Source organism: Fistularia commersonii, chromosome 25 (genome assembly GCF_037954325.1).
Source record: "Fistularia commersonii isolate RoL2024-O1a breed Wild chromosome 25, RoL_Fcom_v1.0, whole genome shotgun sequence".
Classification (NCBI taxonomy): Eukaryota; Metazoa; Chordata; class Actinopteri; order Syngnathiformes; family Fistulariidae; genus Fistularia; species Fistularia commersonii.
This window is the reverse complement of record NC_141308.1, coordinates 3,165,774-3,189,864: the sequence shown is the minus strand read 5'-3', so window position 1 is coordinate 3,189,864 and position 24,091 is coordinate 3,165,774. Positions and strand designations below refer to the sequence as shown.

The window sequence follows — 24,091 nt, the reverse complement described above, 5'->3', positions numbered from 1 at the left end:
TTCCGCTAGATGGCAACATGTTTGTTTTTGGCGTTATAAAGGCGTATCATAAAGGAAGTGGTTCTCACCAATCAGATGAATAGATTTGTAAACGTCACCGTGGCAACGACCTCTTGTTCGGCACAATCCACGAACCAACCAATGGCAGGACCGCTTTCTGGCATTTATACCGTGTGTCGTCATCCGCGACCAAATTCAAAAACCTGGGAGAGCCTTTGCAGTTGCTACCCTGGCGGTTCTTCCGTTAGCCACACTTGATTGACGAGGTGAGATAGTTTAAAAACATTTTCAGTTACCCGACCATCCCTGCGATTATCTTTGAATAGTAACAGTAATTTGTGAGTCATTCATAATCTAAATTAAATGTTAAAACAAAGATTGTTTAGCGTTACGTCTCGTTAACAAAACGAAGAGGTGAGACTGTTGGTGATGTTTTTCACGTAATAGTTAATTGTATATTGTATCGTTGGATAGATAACTACTGTAAGTTCTAAATAATTTGTGTTCTTAATTGTGTATTCCATTTCGTTGACTCGAACGTTCGTGGTTGCTCTACAGTACCACAATGCTAACGTTTAACATCTATGAAACCAACTCGTGTTTGTTTTTTAAATCGGAACCTTTAAATGCATGTGTTTACTTGGTTTAATATTTGATGTGATTACAGGGTAGTGTGAGGAACTGAGATGGCACAGTTTGGGTTTGATAACGACATCCGCAGTATTATCCAGCTGGATATGCCCATCGCAAATGCTCCCGTTGCCAGATGGCAAAGGAAAGCGAGCTCGTCGAACACATGCAACGGATTGTCCCCTGGAAAATCTGCAGATTTGTCGCTTACTTCATCAAAGACGCCGAATAAAACTCCAGGTATCAATCGCACATTGTCCAAATGTTTGTTGGTTAAAGGACTCCTGGATGCAGGTTTGGTAACAAAATTGTTTTTATAGGGGTTGTCTACTGTAGTTGTATACTCACACACACGTACGTTAAAAACGTGATTCTCTTTAGTTCTCTTCAAAAGTCATTTTATTTTAGGCTTCTTTCAGACAGGTTTTGAAAGGGCATCCAGAGTTTCATCAGTTAATGTAAGCAGGGACTCAAAACCCTTGACAAACATACTGCTAAATAGCAAAGGTCAGCTGTCGGGCAAGAATGATTGAGGAACTTTGCTCGTCATGTTTCTGTCAAGGATCCTAATATCGGATATTGTGATATCTTCAGATATTTAACTATGGGTTCAATGCTTGTATTTAGGCAAAAGTAAGAAAACTCCTTCCAAGATGGGAGGTGACCGCTTCATTCCCACCAGAAACACCCAACAAATGGATGTGGCAAGTTTCCTGCTCACCAAGGAGAATGAGTCTGTGGATATCAACATCACTGGAGCCTTAGTATGAAGTTTTAACTACTTAACCAATTGTCTTTAGCATTGCTGTACCTACTTTGCCTTTTTAAAAATGTATTTGTTTTAGGAGAAAAAGAGAGCCTGGTCTATGTCACTGAATGGATACAACATTGAAGATGCAAAGATCCTGCATGTTGGTGGAAGGCCCCTGAATGCCCCAGAAGGTCAGAATATTAGGTCAACATATCGCTGCAAAATTCGAGTAAGGTTCTCCTGTGTGTAATTTTTCGTTTAAAATTACAGGATATCAGAGCAACTTGAAAGTCCTCTACAGTCAGACGGCCACTCCTGCTTCAGCCAAAAAGAGCAGATACATATCATCAGTTCCTGACAGAATCTTGGATGCTCCTCAGCTTCGCAATGACTTTTGTAAGTTGACTTTCTTTATGTGATTGAGCAAGTTTTGTAACAAGCAAACTGTTTCACACTAGTCCAGAGTGAGCAGTGAATCAGGGTTTCTGTGTATTAAATATGGATTTGCTCTTCTTTTTACCCAGACTTGAATCTGCTAGACTGGAGCAGTCAAAACCTTCTTGCAGTAGGTCTTCACAACAGTGTGTACCTGTGGGACGCCACTCAAGGGGAAGTCGTTCTTCTCATGACGATGGAAAGTGACGAGGAATACGTGTGCTCCCTTTCCTGGACCAAAGACGGAAGTTATCTCGCTGTTGGCACCAGTGACCACAAAGTTCAAGTCAGTGTGCTAAAGAACTCACCCACTTCTTATCATAGTAGTAAAACAAAATAAATAATTTTATGATTATTTATTTTATTTTTTTAAGCTGTGGGATGTTGAGAACCAGAAGCGTTTACGTAGCATGGCAGGCCACGCTGCAAGAGTTGGTAGTCTTAGCTGGAATGACCATTTGCTCTCAAGGTACACATTATTTCCCATTTGGTTCAACTTCTTCCTGTGTCAATCCCCAGGTGTAATGTCCACCCTCTGTTCCTCCACAGTGGCTCTAGGTCAGGACATATCCACCATCATGATGTAAGGGTTGCAGAGCATCATGTCTTCACTTTATGGAATCACACTCAGGAAGTGTGTGGGCTGAAATGGTCCCCTGATGGACGATATCTGGCCAGTGGTGGCAATGACAACCTGGTATGTGTCTGGCCTCGAGTCCCAGAGGGCAGTGGGAATCACAACAGCCAGCCCATCCGTTGCTGGGATGAACATCAAGGGGCTGTCAAGGTAAGCGCAAGTGACTTACAAGCGTACACCTTCCGGGGATAATCACTAACAAAACTTGGAAAACAGAGAGCATATACAGGTTTTTTTTTTTTTTTTTTGTAGGCTTTGGCTTGGTGTCAGTGGCAGCCAAATATTCTGGCATCGGGAGGTGGCACAAGTGATCGTCACATCCGCATCTGGAATGTAAACAGTGGCTCTTGCATCAATTCGCTTGACACACAGTCCCAGGTAAAGGCAGTGATGAATTAATTTACATGGTCCCTAAGTCAATGAGATGAGTTTTCATGAATAATCCTGATGCTGCTTTTCAGATCTCTTCCTTGGCTTTTGCACCAAACTACAAGGAACTACTCTCTGCCCATGGATATGCTCACAACAATGTGACCATATGGAAGTACCCCTCTCTCACAAAAACCACACAGCTCAGTGGTGAGTGACTGAATGCACCGACATTATGTATTAATTTTCAGGAGTCTCTAAGCAAGTTAGTATTTAAACTTCCTCTGCCTAAACACTCCCTTTTTATTTAATTGCAGGGCATACGGACAGGGTCCTCAATATGACTATGAGCCCGGACTTCTCCACTGTTGCCACAATTGCTGCAGATGAGACTATTCGTCTGTGGAAGAGCTTTGCGTTAGACCCCATTAAGAAGAAGGCAAAAGAGAGAATGGCCAAATCAACCAGTAGTTTTATTCAGCAGTCAATCAGATGATCCTTGTCTAAATGTCTCTTGCTCCTTGGAACTTTAAGCGGTGTACAATGTTTTAATTAATCCACAATAAAGATTTCAACCCAGTTTTAAACGGAACGGTCAACGAAGCGCATTTTGTGAATATGCATATAGTTAGTTACTAAGCTGTTCATGTATGTTGATTAACTTATCTATATCATATATGTTTATATGACAAGATCTTGAATAAATGTCTCACTGTTCTGGTATTGGTGTAGCAGAATTGTGTTGTCAAATTAAAAATTCTTCAATATGACTACCTATGTAGTTTCTGCATATACCTGTGCATAATAAAATCATACTTGGGTCCAAACAGCCTTATATTCTTTCATATGGAAAATGTCTCTGCACTTCTGGCTTGGTAATTGGTATGGGGGGATTCTTAAATATATAATAACTCCCTAATCAGTTACTGCGCTACTTCACAATGCAGCTTTGCTCTTTCTTCCTGTATATTGGTAAATAGAGAGACTTCTTTTTTTTTTATCAATTATATTTTAACACCTCCGTGTTATTTGATTTTCGGTTTTCACTGTCTTGTCCTTGTATGTCTTGTTGCTGCTGCAAAACAGTTTCCCAAATCCGGGATCATTAAAGTACATCTAATCTCATCTTAGCACAGTTAATATGCTGAGGAATTCATGGAAGGGTTGGAATTTGGAGCAGTGACGACAAATTGTTCTGAGAGTAAAATATGGAATTTATAGTTGTTGTGGTTTTGTTGCGTTGATTTTTAATATTGTCTAAACCCCCCTTCTGCTCTGAATTAAAGCTTGATGAATGCAATGACAGATAACCTTGTACTCTTGATCTTGGAGCATTGACATGCACAGACATTTTGAGCTTCAAATACAATAACTGGAATCATTCTGAGAACTGCATAAATAACAAAACTCAAGATGAACACAATTTCCAAAGCACTTCAATGGAATTAACCATTAAATTAATACAGTTAAAATGAGGCGTATGTTGTTACAAAGTGCACACCAAAATTGTTTTCCAAATTACAGACCTTTGTTAAAATGTTTTATTTCAAAAGATAAATAAATATGACATGTACAGTGACAATGGCTTTGCCAGAATTTGGTTGTAGCTATTTACATTTACGAGTACTTGGAGGAGAAGGTGATATTGCCATGCAACAAGGGTCATAAGCTAAACAAGGGGAAATATTGAGATGAATACCATCAGTAACATAAGGACCAAACTTCTTTTAGTGCGTGTCATAGTGGCAGAACTAACTGGCAAGTAGGGATCACTTGCAAAATACAACCCCAAAGGGTGACTCTTTTTTAAAACAGACAAGGCACCTAGAAATTTTGTAGTGTGAGGAAAGCAGTGTTGTCTGTGCAATTCTAACATAATACAAAATCGCTAGACCTTCTTTACTTTGCCTAGTACGATTTTTCCATTGGTGCAGTGGGTCCCGAGCTCATCCCCCTTTTCCAGGTATTTGGCATTTTCCACTGAAGTGATCTGTTGACTACTTGAACCATTTTGTGTTGGCTTGTTGGCTGTGACAGGAAGCCTCTTGCCCTTTATGTAGGCCTGAATCCAGAAGTTGCCAAAAAGTGTGAGGAATAAGACGCCATACATCCAGATGAGATGTATCCACAAAGGAATCTGGTAGTCACACTTTTCCATAAAGTAATACTGGCTGATGTGAACAGATACCAAAACAAATTGAGTCTGTGAATGAAAGAAAAAAAGGGGAAAGTGAAACACCATTTGTATTAAGTCATACCAAAACTTTTGAAAGTTAAGTTTTACATACGAGCTGGATAGCAGTCATATACTGCTTCCACCACAGGTATTTCTGGAAGTGAGGTCCCGCAGCAGAGAGTCCATAGTAAGAGTACATAATAACGTGGACACCTGCATTCACCAGGACATGAAACGTAGCCATTCCTGAAGCTGGAGGGGAAAAAAGGGCAGTAATCTGTCAGACAATGAAACACCCCCAACCCAAATGGTCAAGGATTCCGAGGTCCAAATATGACACAGCAACGCTTCCATCTAAAATATGTGTATTCTCAGACTATGTGTGTTGTTTTGTATGGGGTTTCACACAGATATTCCATTTTGAAAAACTTACCAGGAGTCAGAGTGATGCCCCACCACCAAGAAAATGGCATGAAGGAGTGATGGAATACATGGAGAAACGTGATCTGGCTTTGCTTCTTTCTCAGCACAAAGAAAACCTGAAATGAAATGTCAAGATAACATTCAATGTTTGTGTCACTTCTCAGGGGATAGACAAAGACAGAGAACTGAAAACCTCATTACTGTGTCAAGAAGCTCTATGTATTTTGAGAAATAAAACATCCAGCAAGCTCGAACCATCTGGAAGAGGGAATGGAAGAAAAAGAAAATGTCAGATATTGAACTTCAGAAATGTCTTTTTTTCCCACCCCGCGCCAAGAAAACTGCACACCAGCAGATCCAACCACAATCATTTTTTTCCCCAAATAGAGTTAAATTGTGCTGCCTTACCCTTAATGTCATTGGGCTACTTGAATAATCGACAAGGTCACATCTCCAGGTATAAGTAGTGGCCCATCCAGACATCATCATCTGGTTGCAAAACACGACATTGAGGAGTATCATGTTAAGATTTCCATCAAAATATAATGGCAGGTGCTAGACGTCTCACATACCTCATAAACTATACATGCGTTGAATAAAACCATCCCGAGGTTGTAGATAATCAGGGCTGTTTTAAGACTGAAAGGCTTCCGGTTAGCCATCAGTCGTGGTCCAGCACATACAGAGAAGAAGACATAGACCAGCAAGATGCTGATCATTTTTAGGGGACCCTGCATCAGTGGGTAGTCTTTCACTCGGTCATCTGGAAAACACACATTTATCATTACTGATGCCGACATCTGGGATGTTTGGTCAATTTGAACCATCTTCTCCAATGTGTCTATAGGTAAGTGGTGATGTGACAAATGAAGGTTTGAAAAGTACAAAGAATAAATCTATCAGGGATATGTATAAAACCCACCAGTTGTCCATGACAGATGATTGTAGAATTCTGAAACTGTTGATAAAGCTTCTATGACCATGGTTCTTGTTTCTTGAGCATGAAAGAGCAAGAAAAATAAAATACACAAGGTAATATAATAGGATTCCTGGAAAAGAGGATGGACTACATGTATGGTTGACAGGACAGGTAAGCAACAAGTAAACTGGGCTCCTGTTTATTCATGCAAACAGGAGACTAATGTAATGAGTAATGAGAAAAGGCACAAATGTGTAATTTGGAGAAATTCCAGATGAACACAAAGGACCCCCCCAACACACAAGAGTTATCTTTTGTGAGTCCTTATCTTTTCTCGGCAACTGGACTTGAATTTCTTCCCTTGAAGATGTTTTATCTCTAATGTGAGAGATTTCTCTTTTGAGAACTGAAGAATTTGAGAGAACTGGGGAGGACTCTTGGCTGAGAGGTGATACATCTTCGAGGGAAGAAATTCAAGTCCAGTCGCCACAAAAATATTTTGACAGGGATTCACAATGACCTGGATGACTGAGAACCTCCATAGACATGTTGCCGTATGTGGGTTGCAAATGAGCTTAATGCAATAGACATGTGAATTGGCTTGGTTGAAGTTTGCATCACTCGTGTTAGATAAGTACAAATAATCTATCATGACGTGATGTGAAACATCTGAATCCTACAATCAGATGGAACATAATGAAATAGTACTTTGCTGACTAACAAGTTAGTGAGTCAGAAACAGGTCAGTCAGAGAACTTAAAGGCAACCTGGTGAGTAAGTTACGGCTAAGCGGGGTTAAATTTACAAACAATACATAACATTCAATGCATCAAAATCTCAGCTTTTCTTCTCTAAATGAAGAAGCCATGCTTGCCGCAAAACTGTTGGACTGGCTGACAACAGAGACAACTATCTTACCTTACTTCATGTTGAATGCATGTTGCTCTGCAAGTAAGGCAACATCTCTGAATTAGTAGCAAGTAGCTCACCTGCTGTCCACGTGTCCTCAGGTTTAACTGCTGTTACCAAGAAAAGCAGCTGCACAGTCAATCCAGAGATTCAAAAAGACCACAGGCGCCGGTCAGAGTGATCAGATGAAAACCTGATAGATGCAGTGATGTTTGGAAAAAGGTGTTTGGACGGTGCTGTCACCTGAAGTCTAACAGGGGCTAAAGTTCTCAGTGTTAAGTGATTGGGAAAGGGAGATGCAACTAGAGATGCAAAGTGCATCAACCTGTGAACAACGTGGGATTTCAGTCAACTAAATTTTAGACCTCAGCCTGCAACTACAAACCAGACTAGTTTCAGGACCACACCCTGTTTCAATACTAGGCTCCACCCTCATAGACTCACTGAGCCTGTATGTGATTGGCCTCCATGTTGGAGAAGAATGACACAGATAGATGACACTCCCCAAAAGAAAATCAAATAATGTAAGAAAAAAAAAATTCAGGTTAAATATCTTGTCAGTGGGGGAAAAAAAACAACCAAAACCCAATTATATAATATTAAAAAATCAAAATGGATACAGTGAGTAAATAAATGAATGAATGATTGAATTAATATTTCCACATGTGACCTGAAAGGAAGTGAGTCAAAGGTAACTGGATGTTTCCGATTGCCCGTTATTACAGGAGTAGTTGCTGCTGAGGACGGTATCTCTGCTGCTATGACGAGTCCTCCTGTGTCTCTGGTTTTACTTGTTTCAAGAGGAGCCATGTTGAAGGGTGTGAGGCTTCAAATGGTGCATGAAGGTATACTCCTAAACCTGTATGTTACAAAGAAACATTGACTGGAATGAAAGGAATCCATGCATGGGAGGGACCTCATGGGTGGGATGTTCATTATCGCTACGCAATTAATAACCTTATTGTTTGGCACATGGGAGTTTAAGTGCATAACAATGATCAATACTCAATTAATAGTGAGTATTGCACAAAATCATTAATTTTTGATGTTGGATGTTTCAAAGCATTCTTCTAGCTTGAGCAAGGATAATGTCAAGGTGTGGCTCATTAACATATCAACCAATCGAGTTTCACTTGTTAACCTCTATAGCTTCTTCTGTCAAGCGGAGGCTTGACAGAAGAAATATCTCGGACAAGAAGGAGATGCTATATTCCACTTTGATTATTTAGGGATAGCACTTAGTAAGTTACTGAGTTTTCAAGTTTTCTCTCCTGCACTATTGTAGCAAGTGCCTGCCACTGAGCAAAGTACTCCAGTACTCCAAAGTACTGGGGTGCAATCGCTGTTAAAGCATAATTGTAGAGGTTTCTAACTTGAATATATCACATTATATCATTGGGAAAGCAGTAGAAATGAACATCTTTTGACTGTCTATTGACTGACGAGGGTGACACAATTCAGAATGTGGAATGTAAAGAGATGGGGGTATTGTCTGCACAACCAGGGGAAGGATTTGTTCAGCTGCCAAAGCTGATGGGATAGAAAGTGACAAACAACATAATAACATAATGTTGTCTGCAGACCACTGTTGTCTGCTTAACAAAATAACTAGTCAATAGGAAGCATGCTTGGCCATGCCGGTCTTCCCGAATGATTCCATTGTGAAAAAGTGGACAAGGACAGATGGAGCCAGTTGTTTGAGATGCTAAATGAATAAATTAACGCACATCAGCTTAAACATACCTTTGTCAATGCGCCTATATGTTTCTAATGAATATACAGTTGACCTGATCCGCATATTCCTCAATTAAATATATTCCCTTTGCAGAAACATGACTAATCTCTCATGTCATAGCCATATGAGACTGAACATTGTCTGTACAGTTTGCAACGTAAAATCCCCAAAGATAGCCAAAGCTGCTTTTTGAAAACACAAATTTCAGGACACACATGAGCTGGTGATGGACGAGCTGTTTTATGTGTTTAAAGAGAGGTATTTGTCCTCTTACTTAATTCTGTATCCTTAACTTTTTATTTTTATTATTGGTACCCGTCAGAATTTCAGCTTTTGGACTTGCGGGGCAAGGTTTTGATTTATATCTAAATCTTTCAAAAATGTTGTATGTGTATTTTTCAAAGGCAAATATAATAGTGGAGCTATAGATAGATAGATAAATTTGTCCTTGGAGCTTGGATCTTGATTTCAAACCTAGTTAAGTCAATGTATATGCAACGGTTGAAACAAGATGTGAGAAGAATTTGGATTCTTATAAATTTGGTGACCACTGCTCCGCATATCAGAATAAACCAGAAAAAGTCACAGTGTTTTTAGACTGAAAATTCAGTTTTGATAGCTCAGGTAAGAAGATTGACGTTTCTATGCTTCTGTTTATCAACCTGGACAAAACAGAACAACATGTGCTTTACAGTTGAATTTGCCATATGATGTAAATTGTACATTTTATAGTTTATTTACAGATGATGTTGTCACTTCATTTTTATCTTATTCTTACTCTATTTACATTTTAACCTTATTCTATAAATCTATTTTTGTCTTCCATATTCACTGACGTTGGCAGCACAGATGGATGGAAGGATATTGATAGATGTTGGTCATCTGCTTTTTTTAGGTTGCTAGTCTACCCCTTTTTTAAGCTCCTTGGGCATAAATAAAGTTTTTCTGATTCAGATTCCTTTTTGAACAGATTATTTATCCATATGGTCACAATTTAAATAGTCTCCTTGTAGACTGTTTTGCAATCTTTACATTCCTGATTGGTTTAAAATTTTTAAAGGTTAGGTCAGTGTTAATGTGGCATCAACTCCATCATACTATCATGAATTTGTTTTCTAAGGAATTGTGAGCTAAAGGATTAAATGATTAGAATGAATCGCTGAATGAGAATTATCAATTTGAATGATTAGCAGGGGAAGTGCCCCAGTCCTTCCCCACAATTTTTTACTAAGAAATTTCCCAAGTAATTTTTACAAAATTTCACACAATTGTCTCATTGTTGCATTTCATAATCAAAGAAATCTAACCAAGTATTACTGTTACATTGCAATGTTTCACAATTACCCTTTTAGTGCCCATCATTAAATCCTTTCAATTCTGTCCCTATACACTTCTATTTTTTGTTTATTATGAATATAAGGCCCTGAAGAAGAATTTCATCCTTGAATCATTTTAGATAAAGATACTTGTCCAACACATAATATGTAACAGCGACATCCAGTGGCCAAATATGCAATTGCGCTGTAGTCCATGAAATTGGTTTAATAATTGCGTATTTAACCCTTCTAACAATAACAATAACGAAAAGCCAGGAGGCAGAGCTAGAGGTCACAGAGATGAAGATGCTAAGGTTCTCTTTGGGAATGAGCAGGATGGATAGGATCAGGAATGAGTCCATCAGAGGGACAGCACATGTTAGATGTTTTGGAGAGAAGGTCAGAGAAGCCAGACTGAGATGGTTCAGTCATGTACAGAGGAGGGATAGAGAATATATTGGTAGACGGCTAATGGAATTGGAGACACCAGGCAGGAGGTCTGGAGGAAGACCAGAGAGAAGATTTCTGGATGAAGTGAGAGAAGGTATGAAGGTGTGAGAGGAGGATACAGAGAATAGGGTTAGATGGAGAAGGTCGATTTGCTGTGGTGACCCCTGAAGGGAAAAGCTGAAAGGTGAAGAAAAAGAGGTTTTTAACCCCTGTGTGGTCTTAACTTCCTGCATAAGTGGTGGTCTTAAGGGTCAAATATGACCCCCCTCAACCTAAGCTCTGAAATAAAGCAGCTTCATTGTATTTTAAACCCCAAATCTTCTTTTGCATGAAGAAACTACTTGTTACCCATCACACACTACAGAAACATCTGAGTTTTTTCTCTACACAGCAAAGAAAGACTGAATTTAACATGCCTGTTTTCTTGTTCCTCCTGCTTTGAAAAAACCTGATCTATGACCTGTTGGGCTGTACCTGCAAGAGAGAGTTCTATTTTTGCCAAGATGAGTCAGTAGCACCTATCTCAATCTGTTCCTCCCTCTCCCCCGCCACATGGTCCAGCTCCTCTGGGGGGACCCCAAGGCGTTCCCAGGCCGGCCTGGAGACATAGTCTCTCAAGCGTGTCCTGGGTCTTTTCCGTGGTCTCCTCCCAGATGGACATGCCCAGAATACCGTTCTTTCAGTCACTACCCACAGCTCGTGACCTAAGGCGAGGGTGGGAACGTAGATCGACCTGTAAATTGAGAGCTCCGCCTTCTGGCTCAGCTCCTTCTTCACAACAAGAGCCCGGTATGGAGTCCGCATCACTGCAGACGCTGCACCGATCCACCTGTCGATCTCCCGATCAATCCTTCCCTCACTCATGAACAAGACCCAGAGATACTTGAACTCATCCACTTGGGGCAGAACTTCTTCCCCGACCCAGAGCGGGCGCTCCACCTTTTTCCAGTTGAGCACCATGGTCTCGGATTTGGAAGTGTTGATTCTCATCCCGGCCGTTTCACATTCAGCTGTGAACCGCTCCTGTGAGAGCTGGAGATCATGGCCTGATGAACCCAACGGAACCACATCATCTGCAAATAGCAGAGACTTGATCCTGCGGCCACCAAACCAGATCCCCTTCAATGCCTTGGCTAGAAATTCTATCCATAAAAGCTATGAACAGAATCGGTAGCTCACAAAGGGCAGCTCTGGCAAAGTCCAACTCTCAATGGAAACGAATCCGACTTACAACCGGCAATGCGGATTAATATCCAACACTGGTCATAAAGGGATCGAACAGCCTATGTAACAGGGTTCAGTAGCCCATACACCCGGAGCAACCCCCCCACAGGATTTCCTGCGGGACACGGTCGAATACCTTCTCCAATATTCACAAAAAAAACACATGTTGACTGGTTGGGCAAACTCCCATACCGGCTGAGGACCCTGCCGAGGGTATACAGCTGGTCCGCTGTTTCACAACCAGGACGAAAATCACACTGCTCCACCTGGATTCGGGGTTCAACCAATCCTGGGTCGATGGTTGACCCGGAATAGACCTCACCAGGGAGGCTGAGGAGTGTGATCCCCTGTAGTTGGAGCACACCCTTTTTAAAAAGGGGGATCGCCACCCCGGTCAGGACAGCCCTACAACATTGGGAGCCTTCAGGAACCCAGGGCGGATCTGGGTTCCTCAAGGAACCATAACTGAAGAGCTTTTTGACTAATTCAGCGACTTCAGCCCTAGAAATAGGTGTGTCCGCTCCAGAGTCCCCCGGCTCTGCTTCCTCAATGGAAGGCGATTCAACATGGTTGAGGAGGTCTCGGAAGTATTCCTTCCACCGATCAACAACATCTCGGGTTGAGGCCTGCTCCCACTGTACACAGTGTTGAAGTAGCACCTCTTCCCTCTCCTGAGCCGGCAGATGGTGGACCAGAATCTCCTCGAAGTCCACCAAAATTCTCCATGGTCTCCCTGAACTCCTCCCACGCCCCAATTTTGCCCCGGCGACCACCCAAGCCACATGCAGGGCCTGCCGGTACCTGTCAATATTCGCACCTTTTTCATGTTTAGGCCATAGTGACAAACAGAAGAATTTTAATTAATAATATTTCAGGACTTTTTACTGCGCTGATGCCCCAGATCAGGTTAGGCAGCAAGTTAGGCTATGCAGTGTGTGTGTGTGTGTGTGTGTGTATGTCTTTGTCCAAAAAAAAAAAAAAAAAAACTCACTAACCCAAGCTTACTGTTCTGTATATTTCCTGTGCATCGTGTATTTGCAAGTGTATTTGCAGTCCCTATGTCCTCTATTGTAAGTCGCTTTGGATAAAAGCGTCTGCCAAACGCAATGTAATGTAATGTAACATTTGGAGTATGTCATTTAAGTAGTAAAACTTTGTCTATTGAAAATGTGCAATTTATGGAACGCGATTACACTGGAATATTCCAATTTCCGTGCAATGGGATCTAATCCCTGGAGACAGTGACATACAAGATGCGAAGCCGTGCAATAAATACAAGCTAAATGTATCCGCTCTGCCGTGGGATTAAAAGTGTGATACTTTTGGCATCTGCAAGTCGGTTATATAAACTTTGGCAGTTCAGCTGGACATGGGAATTTAGACGCCGAGCGGCAGGAAGAGCCCAGTGGCGACTGTCAAACGTTTCATTTGTGAATGAAAAAGGGAGATGCGATTAGTTTGTTTACCGTGTTCGCCACCACGATCGGTGACCGGGTCTTTTTGTGAATGGGCACTCAGCATTAAGGCTTAATCTCCGCCCTCAGGCTCGACGCCGGTATTTGAATCAAACGCACCTCGGGAGCGCCAATGAAAAGGTGGAACAACAGGTAGGCGTTTTGCTGCCGCGTCTCTCAGCTGAGATTTTATTTTATTTTTTCCCCTTCAGAGGAACAAGTGGACGGACAAGATCGCCGGTTTCACCGGACACACACCTTCCCCGAGCGGTTTACGTGTGGAACAATAGCTCGGCTCATTTTGGCGAGAGAGAGAAGCTAATATCTGAGGCGATGGCATTTCTGTGTGGGTAGAAATGTTAAAGGTAAGTGGAAGTTTGTCCTTGTCAGTCAAGCATTTCAATGTTATTGTGCGTGTCTGTACCGGTTTTCAAATATGCGTCCAAAGTGTCCTTGCAGCCCGAGACTTATCTTGTCGTTGTTCGGCGTTGCATAATATAAGAAGTGCAGCAAAGTCTTGACTATCCCACCATGTGACTCACCACAATGACGCCTACGGCACCTTCTTACATAAGTTTTAGATATCACTTTGATCAAGCTTGGGAATTAAACCACGATTAAAAAAAACAACAGCAAAACAAAACGAAAAAATAACAAAAATCAGCACATGTAATTTTCTTCCTCCTCTTTTCAAAGGAGAAAGGCTGAGCTTTTGTGGTACAAAAGATTCAGACATGGTTACGGGAAGAGAGGATTGGGGAAAAATGGCATTGTATTTTTGTATTTTCACTTCAAACTATATTGTGTTCCCTACTAGTGAGAGAATATTCTCTCTCCTGTAATTGCTATATTTTGGAATTGCAGTCGACTGGCTCTCAAGTAACGTAGTTCTCTTTGTTATCCCAACAGTTGGCTTAAAGAGTGTTCCTGTTGGATAAAGACAGCCTCTGAGGCACAGCTGATCCAAAGAGGTCAGCCACTTCCTGGCCCAGATTTTCTGCGGGAGGTCATGGATGTTTTGCGGAGGTCTTCTGTGTTTGCTTCAGAGGTCCTGGATGTCTTCGACAGATCGCCGACAGAGAAAGAGCTTGTGTCCCAGTCGAAAGCCCTGTGCAGGGACTACATCCTCTCCAGACTCAACCAGAATGGACTGGGATGGTCCAAATCAGAACTCAATCTCTCTCCTTCAAACACAGCTCTCGCCGAGGTGTCTTTAGTGCTTCTCTGCCTAGGTGAGAAAAATCTTACTACCGTTTATAATGCTGTAAAATCATCTGCTTCATTATGTTGTGTAAGTAACGTTTTCAGCACAAAATACAAAGCATCTTTGCTTAAACAAATTCAGCAGACGCAGTGCCATTTAAGTCGAGGTAGTTAATTATCTGCAGGACTGTTGACAAGCATCCTTAGGACAGCGACTGCAAAGTATCCAAGGTTCTTAAATGCAGCAGCATCAATCAAGCCTGCGACTCATATAGAGTGAAACATTCCTTCTTGACATCAGGAGTACATTGTCGGCTCACAAAAACGCATTCTAATTATAAATTTGAAGCATGGTAAAACCATGACGGTACACTCTCAAGTGGTCCTTTTTATTTTCTTATCTAAATTGTGGTCTGGAGTTACAATGTGGATTTCAAAATTCAAGCAGACACTTACTAATGTTACTAATAATTTGATCATTTCTGATATAACCATTATAATGAGGACAGGATAGGATAGAACAAGAGTGGGGAATTATTTTGGCTGGCAGGCCACATCTCTCAATTAACTTTTGTGCCAAGTAGGTGAAAAAATAATTAAAATTACAATTTAAATATTTAAATTTTTTGGCATTTTATTTGAATTTTAAAATCATTAATTATGATACAAATGTACCGACCGACATTATTATTTTGGAAAAAAATGAAAGGAAAAAAAATTTAAAAAGAAAAAAATATATTTCTTAATTCAATATTGATTGAAAATACTTGTTAACATATTCAAAGAAAGTAGTTTGGAAGGGCCGGATGTGGCCTGCAGGCCGTAAAATGTCCAGGTCTGGGACAGAACTTTATTAATCCCTTGGGAGACCCTTTTCGGGAAATGATGGCGTTTGAACAATCAGTTGTGTCTTTTCTTTAGCTCAGGGGCATATTATTTTACCCTTGATAATTTTATCCCATCAAATTGACTGTTGGTGTTGGAAGTGACACATAATAGAATAGAATTTTATTTTGAGGGTGGTGCAGTGATTTGCGCTTCCGCTTCACAGCAAGAAGATCCCTGGTTGGTTTCCAACAGGAGCCTCTCTTTGTGAAATTTGCATGTTCTCCCGTGTCTGCATAGGTTTCTTCCGGGTTTTCAGGTTTCCTTCGGCAATCCAAAAACATGCTGTAGGTTCATTGAGGCCGTAAATTGCCCAGATGTGTGAAGTGAGAGAGTTAATGGTTGTGTGTCCATATTTGTAGCTCTGTGATTGACCAAACACTGCTTCTCTCCCGATGACCGCTGGGATAGGCTTCGGCTCTCCCGCAACCGTATCCGCAACTGATTAACTGAATTAATCCTATCTAGAAAGGAAAGATATAGCTGAACATACTTTCATGACAAAGAATGCAAGTGATATTTTCTACAGAGAATTTATACTTATTGCTAATTTTCAACCCTTGTCGACGGAGACCAACGGCACCGTGAACAATTTAACTTTTTTTTAAATGTTACATATGTCAGTAAAACAAACAAACAAAAAAACTAGTTGGAGTACTCATGAATAGAGGATGGGACAGTTTGTGTAGTGCAACAGAGCTCTTCAAGGAAACACCATAAAAATAAGGAAATATCCCAAATGATCACAACACAAAAAATGTTGCCCATTGTCATGAACCTCAACCTTTAACAAATGTAATTTTGTTATTTGAAGCGAGCTCTTTGTCCGTCTGTCTTTAAGAAGATGTGAAACATTATGTTGTATACATGCATGCATTACTGCAATTTTTACATTTTTGGTAACATGAGATATGAGACTGCTCAGTGAACTTGGAATAAAATGTTGGCATCCAGTAAAGGAAACTAGATATGCATTTAGAATTAAAAATCAGCCCCAGTTCTTAGAGGACTGGAATACTTGATATATACTTTATGGAGGATTCCCTTGAGCCCTGTGTTCCACGTTCTCAGCTGACCGTATTATATTGTTTGAATCGGCTGAATTGTATGTTTATATAACCCTCAGTGTTTGGACAGATATTATTTCCTCATTCTATTATTCCTAACAGTTTTGGCTGCAACACTATGTCCTTTTTGTGTGTGTGTTCTCCCTCTGTTACCTAGGTGATGAGCTGGAGTGTATACAGCCCAGTTTGTACAGGAGTGTGGCACGGCAGCTCAACATTTCTGTTGCCATGGAGAACATGGTTTCAGATGCCTTCATTGGTGTGGTAACAGAGATATTCTCAACAGGTATGCCAAAAGTATTAATGATATTGCATGACTTTTCAGAGGAATTTATCAACTTATCGAGAATTGAAAAGTATTCAGATGAAAGGTCCTCTGGATAACTAGTATTAGATGTCTGTGATTGGAAAAAGAATTGTCTTATTTTGTTTTGATTTGAGAAACCACGCAGTGCCAAATTTGATTTAAACTATCGCCTTTTCAGTCTAATTCTATTGCAACCAGTGGCTCCGTATTTGTCAATTTTTCTTTATCCAGGATGTGGATAATGCTCTGAATATTGTACATTAGTTTGTATACACATAAGTTGAAAATTGTATTGCAATTCAGTATTATTCATGATTTTGGAACCATGGTTTTATGTCTCTATAGGAATTGTTTTATGTCTCTATATATAGGCCCTGTAATTGACAGGCAGCCGGTCCAGATTAATTCCTGTCTTTCATCCAGTGTTAGTTATGATCGGCTGCAGCACCCTTGTGATGTTGCGTGCAGAATTAACGTTATAGAAAAGGATTGGTCTGACATCACTGCTTCATTGAGCACATTTGAATGGCTGTGACACACCAAACAGTTCAGGATTGTAATGGCAATCTACTTTTTTAAAAAGTACAAGGTATCTGCTACATAAAAGGCCAAATTGATAACAATTCTAACTGTGTGACTTCCTCTACAAAAGACAATGTGGATTTGGATAAGGTCAACTGTACCGTAATACACCAGACAATGTTACATTTTCATGCTTTTATCCAAAGGTTATGCACTGACAGCAAAGCATCAGGAGCAGGTTTGGTTTTTGCTCAAGTACCTTACAAAATTATCTCTGTTAGTCATTCTACTAGCCGGATCCTGTTGCACCAGCTATTCTTGATGAGAGTCGGTTTTGCAGGGCTCAAACATTATGCATACATAAGACGCAATCCACTGCTTGCCACCATATTATCAAGACATCTCGTAAACACAGTTTGAAGCAGCTGTGATATGGTCTGCCACCAGATATAAAGGGGGGTACAATTTGGGGAATAGGGGACTTAATTTTCTGCTGTAGCTTGTACCACATTTTAATATACATCCAGACAGATACTCTGTCTGGTTGTATATGTATAAGCATTCCGAGCACATGTATTGTTCAGAGACATAAGTAAGAGTTGACTTGAGTTGTCTGTTTGCCAGGTGATTTATTTTCATTATGCACTGTTCCGCATCGTTGGTGGAAATAAGGACAGCAAACCCGTTTCAATGAAAAGTCATTGAAGTTCAATGAAACATTGCTGATGACCATACAAAGTGATTTCCATGCGCTACTTTTTCATATTTCGTTTCGCTCAGTGTTGTGAGGTATAATGATATGACTGAGAAATGTTTGAAGGGACTCTTGGATGTCCACTCGGACTGTTTTTTTTTTTTTTTTTTTGTATTTGGACTTGTTATCTTTGTTTTGACAACCGTTCTGCTTTGGTCAGAGACAGCAGTCATTTGTAGTGTCCAAATATAGGCTGATTCTGCTCTTTCTCTGAGCTTTTTGGATAAAGGTTAAATAGGTCTTGTTGCATGGGTCAAGTTTTGGAGTGTTTCCAGGAAAGGAAAAAAAAAAGGGCTTGTTGAATTTAACTTTCCTGCTATTTTCTATCTCTGCCTGGGCTTGTTTTGACGTCACGATGCTGCCATTTTCAGAGACAGCCTGGGATTCCTCTGGTTAAAACAACAAGCGGGTGAACCCATGAGGCCCTTGCCTCTGTGATGGGTTGAGAAGTGTGTATAAATAGAAGAATTACTTTGCTTGTGTCCTATGCAAGCCTCCAGGTCTACAGTATGAACATTGACACCAGAAAGAAAGTATAGTCCCAAACAGTCTACACTATGTGTATAATGAAAACCGCAGCATGTATCGCATCTGTTTTTTTTTTTTTTGTTTTTTTTTTATAAATGTGTTGTCTTCACAAGTCTGCACTGTGGTTTCCATCTATAAATTCCTTGTCTTGCCTACCCGTCCTCATACTCTACCTACAACTTTCATCACCCTCTCCACCCTCCCTTCCTTCAGACTTATCCCAGACAATCTTGCCTCTATTCTTGGCATGCTGCTCAGTGGGGAGTGAGGCATGACGAGGCCTGTCGGCACCGTGACGACAGTTATCTCATTTAAGCTGGCCTCGAGCTCCATCCCTATATAGCTGCAGTCAGACATTGCAGGCCAGCTCCTGATGATGCAAGCTGGCCTAAAGGAAGCTAATGCCATTAGTTAGTGCACTGCATCATTGAGCTTCATTATAACAGTGCCTGCTGCCTTGGAAACTGTGTATTAAAATGTCCAAATGAGCTTAATTATCCTAATGGATTGTTGAAGTGTTTTCTGCTTTTTTTGACATGACCACAAAAAGGAAAATACAAATCTATATCCAGGTTTATGTCTGTGAATCTTTTAGTGAATCTAACTAAGTGTAATTTAACTGCAGCTCTGCAAATCCAGCCTCTCTCGTTGTATAATAAAATCTAGCTTGCAATCATCAGCTACATTTGTTCACCTAAACAGTTGGATTTTCAGAAATTGCATTTCCATAGCTGAGGACGGGAAGGACTGTTGATAGTACCTGTATGAAAAAACAGCAAGAGATTTATTCCTGACAGGAACTTGTGCTCATATTAAGTCTAGTAGCACAGGTTATCTGACTGAAGTGCACCTTTTGCTATCCACATCTTAATGTCTTCACTCGAAGACATTTCAGCCCTCATCCGAGAGGCTTCTTCAGTTAACAACAAAACTGAAGAAGCCTCTCGGATGAAGGCCGAAACGTCCTAAATAAGGACAAATAATAGTGTCCACATGATGCTCTCAACCTGACACCTTTACAGATGTCACTGTATAAGCAGATGACCATGTATAAGCTTTCGTAGAACGCAAATAACCAACATCAAAAATAGTACATTAATGAGGAGCCAATAATGATAATCACTAATGTGTGTTTGTTTTTCATCTGCAGGTATAACATGGGGTAAGGTAGTGGCCATGTATGCAGTTGCTGGAGCCCTTGCTGTGGATTGTGTAAGACAGGGCTATGCAAAAACCGTCCACATTTTGATTGACAGCCTTGGTCAGTTTGTTCGCAAGTTCCTAGTTCACTGGATAAAGAGACGAGGAGGATGGGTGAGTGATTATTTCTCCAACATGTCTATATTCTTGAATGTTTATTGTTACAGACGATTGAGTCGAAGTTTCATCCCAAAAATCAATTATTTTCATTCATTATTTTATTATCATTATTATTTATCATGACTTTCAATTCAGATATGGAAGAGCAAAATTTTAGCCAGGGACATTATCTCTCATGTACAGGACTGTCTTAGAAAATAAGAATATTGTGATAAAGTTCTTTATCTTCTGTAATGCAAATAAAAAAAAATTACCTTTTCATTATATTTTTGATTTTTGAGTTTTCTTAATATGTAAGCCATAATCAGCAATATTAAGATAGTAAAAGGCTTGCAATATATCAGTTGATTTGTAATGAATCCAGAATGTATGATGTTTTTGTCATTGCATTACAGAAGATAAAGAACTTTATCACAATATTCTAATTTTCTGAGACAGTCCTGTATATTGGTTTATGTGGTTGTCTAAATAATGCCAAGGAGAAATTGGATGTTCCAGCTAATTAAAACCAATTCTCCCTTTTTAATGCTGTCCTGATTACAGATCATCATTACAACCAGTATATTATGAAACTATAATATATCTAATCACAGAAATGAACTGCATAGGTCAAAGAAAACCCTGTTATTTTAGTGTTTTAACACAGTAAAACAGTTTGAGTATTTTAACTTGCAAGACTCTCGGGACCTGTATTTATATACATTGAGTCCTGAGCAAACGACTCATTTGTTGATGCCAATAAAATGCAGGCATTTTGTCATATTTCAGAAATATCTTATTTAAAAATGGTCTCAGTTTCATGCAAATTCCTTTTTTATTTCCAGGTTGAAATGACCAAATGTATGGTAAAGAAGGATCTCACAGTCGAACACAACTGGCTCTACTCTGTCATAGAATCTCTGAAGTATTTCCTCACCACAATGTATGTATACATCATGAAGGAACCATGAATCTCAATGATTGTTCATTGGAGAAAGTGGAAACAGTCATGCTTCTAATAATGTTTGAATGAGCCTTCCACCAGAGATGGCATCACACCATCTTGTGTTTCATCAACATCATACTGTATGTGTGGCATTTTCACGTCTAACGAATATGTACTTGATTACCCTTCATCCAAAGAGTAATCAAGAGACGTCTAAGAGCATATACATGTCAATGGAACAAGTTGATACCTTCCCTCCACTTCTATGTTTTTACACTGTATTCACCAGTGCAGCGAGCTGTGGTCCTTCAAGGTTTTAACTGGCCTACATGATGGCATTTACTCAATACCTAAGTTGTCTAACGCTTGTCTTTCTGGACTTTGAAACTATACCAAAGGAGTAATGGAGGTGAAACTTATCAGCTTAACTGGCTTGGTCTGACTTTTCTGAGTTCCTGTTGAAAGAAGGAATTGAGCTATATCTATATATTCTTCCCATGAAGAAGAACCCATTACAAACTGTGAGGGTTATTGGACTTGGATTGAGTGAAGACCTTGGCTAAACCGCCGTCACAATGGTAACTCTAGTGAAGATTGTTGATATGCATTCATCTGAGGCTTGAGCTGTTCAGGACTGTGATCACTTGAACCAAATGTCGGCTTGAACAGATGCTTTTGTGCCTAAGAGGAAATCATTTCCAACAAGTGGCACTAGTCTTAATTTGACATAGGAAACAAATAACTAGGATGACCAAGGACTGCAGATAAAATACACCAAGAGAGATTATGTTTGTTTTATTTTATTAATATATATTTTTTACAGATACACAAAAAGAAGTGCCAGAAATTTTCACTCCTCTAATTCTTTTGCACAATATAGAAGGTTCTCGTTAAGAATGTCTTATAAATTGCTTCAAAAGACTTTCAACGAAATGTCCTTGCTCAACCTACTGCTGATGTTCAAAATTTGCACTGATTGGTAGTAACTAACCTGCTGATCTGTGATTCCCTCACAATCCTGCTCCACTGCTGCTTTAACTTGCACAGCTGATGTAACAGCCACAACCCTCCTGCCAACATGTGACACACCACAGACATTAACTGCAGGCTGGGCAAGATGCATGTATTTTATACACTGAGTATTGTATTTTTTTTTTCTCTTTCAAAAATGTATTTACTATGAAAACCTGTCAGTTTTTAGACTCCATTCAAATGCTCTTTGACCAATGTCTCATTCCCGTTTTCTTATTTATGGCTATGAAATGCTTGATAGAGAATACATAGGTTGATGGTATTTGATTTTTAAACAAATGTAACTATTTCATTACCTAGACAACAGCTCAAATGTTATGTAATATGTTTGTTGTCATTTCCAGTGTTAATTTACAAATGTGTTTTAGAGTGTTTTTTTTTTTTTTCAATTGATGAATGAATGTGGACTGATTATTCCTCTTTCATGTTTTATGTGTTTGACTGAATGTCAGAAACGTATCAAAACTAAAAACTATAAAATCTAATAAATACTTGGATTGTCCCAAGATCAAAATAATTTTTTTTTTTTTTTGTTTGATACTGCACTTAAAAAGCTGCAAAACACCGTTTTGGTAGAGTGTGAATGTTTGGGTCCATCTGGCGGCGGAGCAGTAACTCCAAGAGGCTCAGGCCGCAACTTGAAGAGGCTCGGACGGTCTCGTGAGGCCAGGCAGGATAACGCCTGCGTACAGAGGGTCCCGCCAGCGAACCGCTGGAACCACTGCTGGAACCACAAAGGGAATTCTCTCACTGGTCCTACGGTGGAAAGAAGACCGAATGGGAGATGCAGTGCTTTTATAGGCTCATAGAAGAAGAGAAGGGTGACAAAAGGGTGAAAACGCCCACGAACATACTAAACCTATGACTCAGGAAAAAAAAAAAAAACAACGGGACATGGGTGCAGACAGAGAGAGGATAATGACCCAGAATCTACCGACACTGAGGTCATGGTTTTTAAGTCCTCACAAATTGCCAGCAATGGGCGGTTGCTGCTTGTCACAGGCCGTTGAGGAAGCTGAATCATGACAGTAACTGCTCTTGAAAACCAAACTAACTTAAAACTATTACTATTACTTATGGATATATCCATTTCCATTTCAGTTGGACTTTCATATTTTGTTTTTGTGGAAACAGGTTCAAGCCTATCCTGGGAAATGCTGAAAAGAAAACAAATATAAATATGACTGATCATACTTGTAAAAGTGAAGAAGTACATTTACTAATGACTAATGCAGTCAAATTATTGTTTTTCCACAAGGGAATGTCAATGTTTACACTTATACAGGGTGAACACTGTTTAAATGAACACAAAGAGATGTAAAGATGTGAGGAAAAACATTCTGTAATTTATTAATTTGTGTAATAATTATTGAAAATGATCTCTGCTGTACCTATAGAAACACAACTCTAACATCTTAATAAATAGTTATGTAATCACCCATTAAAAGCAGCATTGCAACCCAAACGGTAATCAGTTACTTCTGCTTTCTAATCTTAGAATTCATTATCAATACACTGCATTGAACTTTGCCAGCTCAGAGCATAAATACTGAATAACAGGACAATTCAAGGGAAATAAGCAACGTAGCATGAAAATTAATTTTCTGTTTTCGACAACATAAAGCCAGTTTACTCTTAATGAGTGATGCAGAGTGGCTTGTTAATAACTTTTTGATTTTGAAAAATATGTTAGGCAGTGAGCTTTTATTATTATATTATTGCAACATAAAGCAGTGAAGAATCGTTTTGCGTCGATGATTAAATATTCCACAAATCACATTGTACATTCATCGTTTATGTTTCTATATATCAAATGTATCTAAGTCTTGGGTGTCTGTGGCCTCAAGATTACTGGCAGTAGGTAATTTGCAAGTGCTGCGTCAATGGCTGGCTGGCTGTCACCATGGAAACTGTTCCAGCTTCCCATCTTGGCACATTTAAAATACTCTTGAAATCTGAAAGAAAGAAAAGAGGTTATAAGATTGTTCATTTACATGGAAACAACAGAATAATAAACTAAGGTTCACCTCTCAATATTAAATGACAAAATCATTATTATATTGTAAATTATCTTAAAAAAACAAACACTCCAGACTTATCTCAGAGGAAAAAAAAACCAA

The 24,091-nt window shown here is 39.7% G+C and overlaps 3 protein-coding genes across 4 annotated transcripts; 2 read left to right on the top strand and 1 right to left on the bottom strand.

The window, feature by feature from the left end:
- Positions 1–48: 48 nt before the first annotated feature.
- On the top strand, positions 49–3,584 carry cdc20 (cell division cycle 20 homolog). 2 transcript variants are annotated; one of them, XM_086172075.1, is made up of 11 exons: positions 49–266; positions 668–870; positions 1,258–1,394; positions 1,476–1,572; positions 1,652–1,777; positions 1,906–2,102; positions 2,191–2,285; positions 2,366–2,603; positions 2,706–2,831; positions 2,915–3,032; positions 3,140–3,584. In XM_086172075.1, the coding sequence occupies exons 2-11, from the start codon at positions 687–689 to the stop codon at positions 3,316–3,318; spliced, it is 1,497 nt and encodes a 498-aa protein (XP_086028201.1). In that variant the 5' UTR covers positions 49–266; positions 668–686; the 3' UTR covers positions 3,319–3,584. The 2 variants fall into 2 exon arrangements, with proteins under 2 accessions (XP_086028201.1, XP_086028202.1); XM_086172076.1 differs by lacking the exons at positions 49–266; positions 668–870 and adding an exon at positions 1,012–1,088.
- Positions 3,585–3,855: 271 nt separating this feature from the next.
- Positions 3,856–8,311, bottom strand: elovl1a (ELOVL fatty acid elongase 1a). The gene is made up of 8 exons (XM_086172077.1): positions 7,330–8,311; positions 6,344–6,415; positions 5,994–6,184; positions 5,830–5,910; positions 5,623–5,679; positions 5,432–5,537; positions 5,111–5,250; positions 3,856–5,025 (listed from the first exon to the last, which is right to left on the bottom strand). Exons 2-8 carry the CDS (start codon positions 6,402–6,404, stop codon positions 4,711–4,713), a joined length of 951 nt encoding a protein of 316 aa, XP_086028203.1. The 5' UTR covers positions 6,405–6,415; positions 7,330–8,311; the 3' UTR covers positions 3,856–4,710.
- Positions 8,312–13,540: 5,229 nt separating this feature from the next.
- On the top strand, positions 13,541–22,485 carry LOC147218839 (bcl-2-related ovarian killer protein homolog B-like). Its single transcript, XM_086172074.1, has 5 exons — positions 13,541–13,793; positions 14,338–14,660; positions 16,741–16,869; positions 19,845–20,008; positions 20,839–22,485. The coding sequence occupies exons 2-5, from the start codon at positions 14,438–14,440 to the stop codon at positions 20,962–20,964; spliced, it is 642 nt and encodes a 213-aa protein (XP_086028200.1). The 5' UTR covers positions 13,541–13,793; positions 14,338–14,437; the 3' UTR covers positions 20,965–22,485.
- The last annotated feature ends 1,606 nt before the right edge of the window (positions 22,486–24,091 follow it).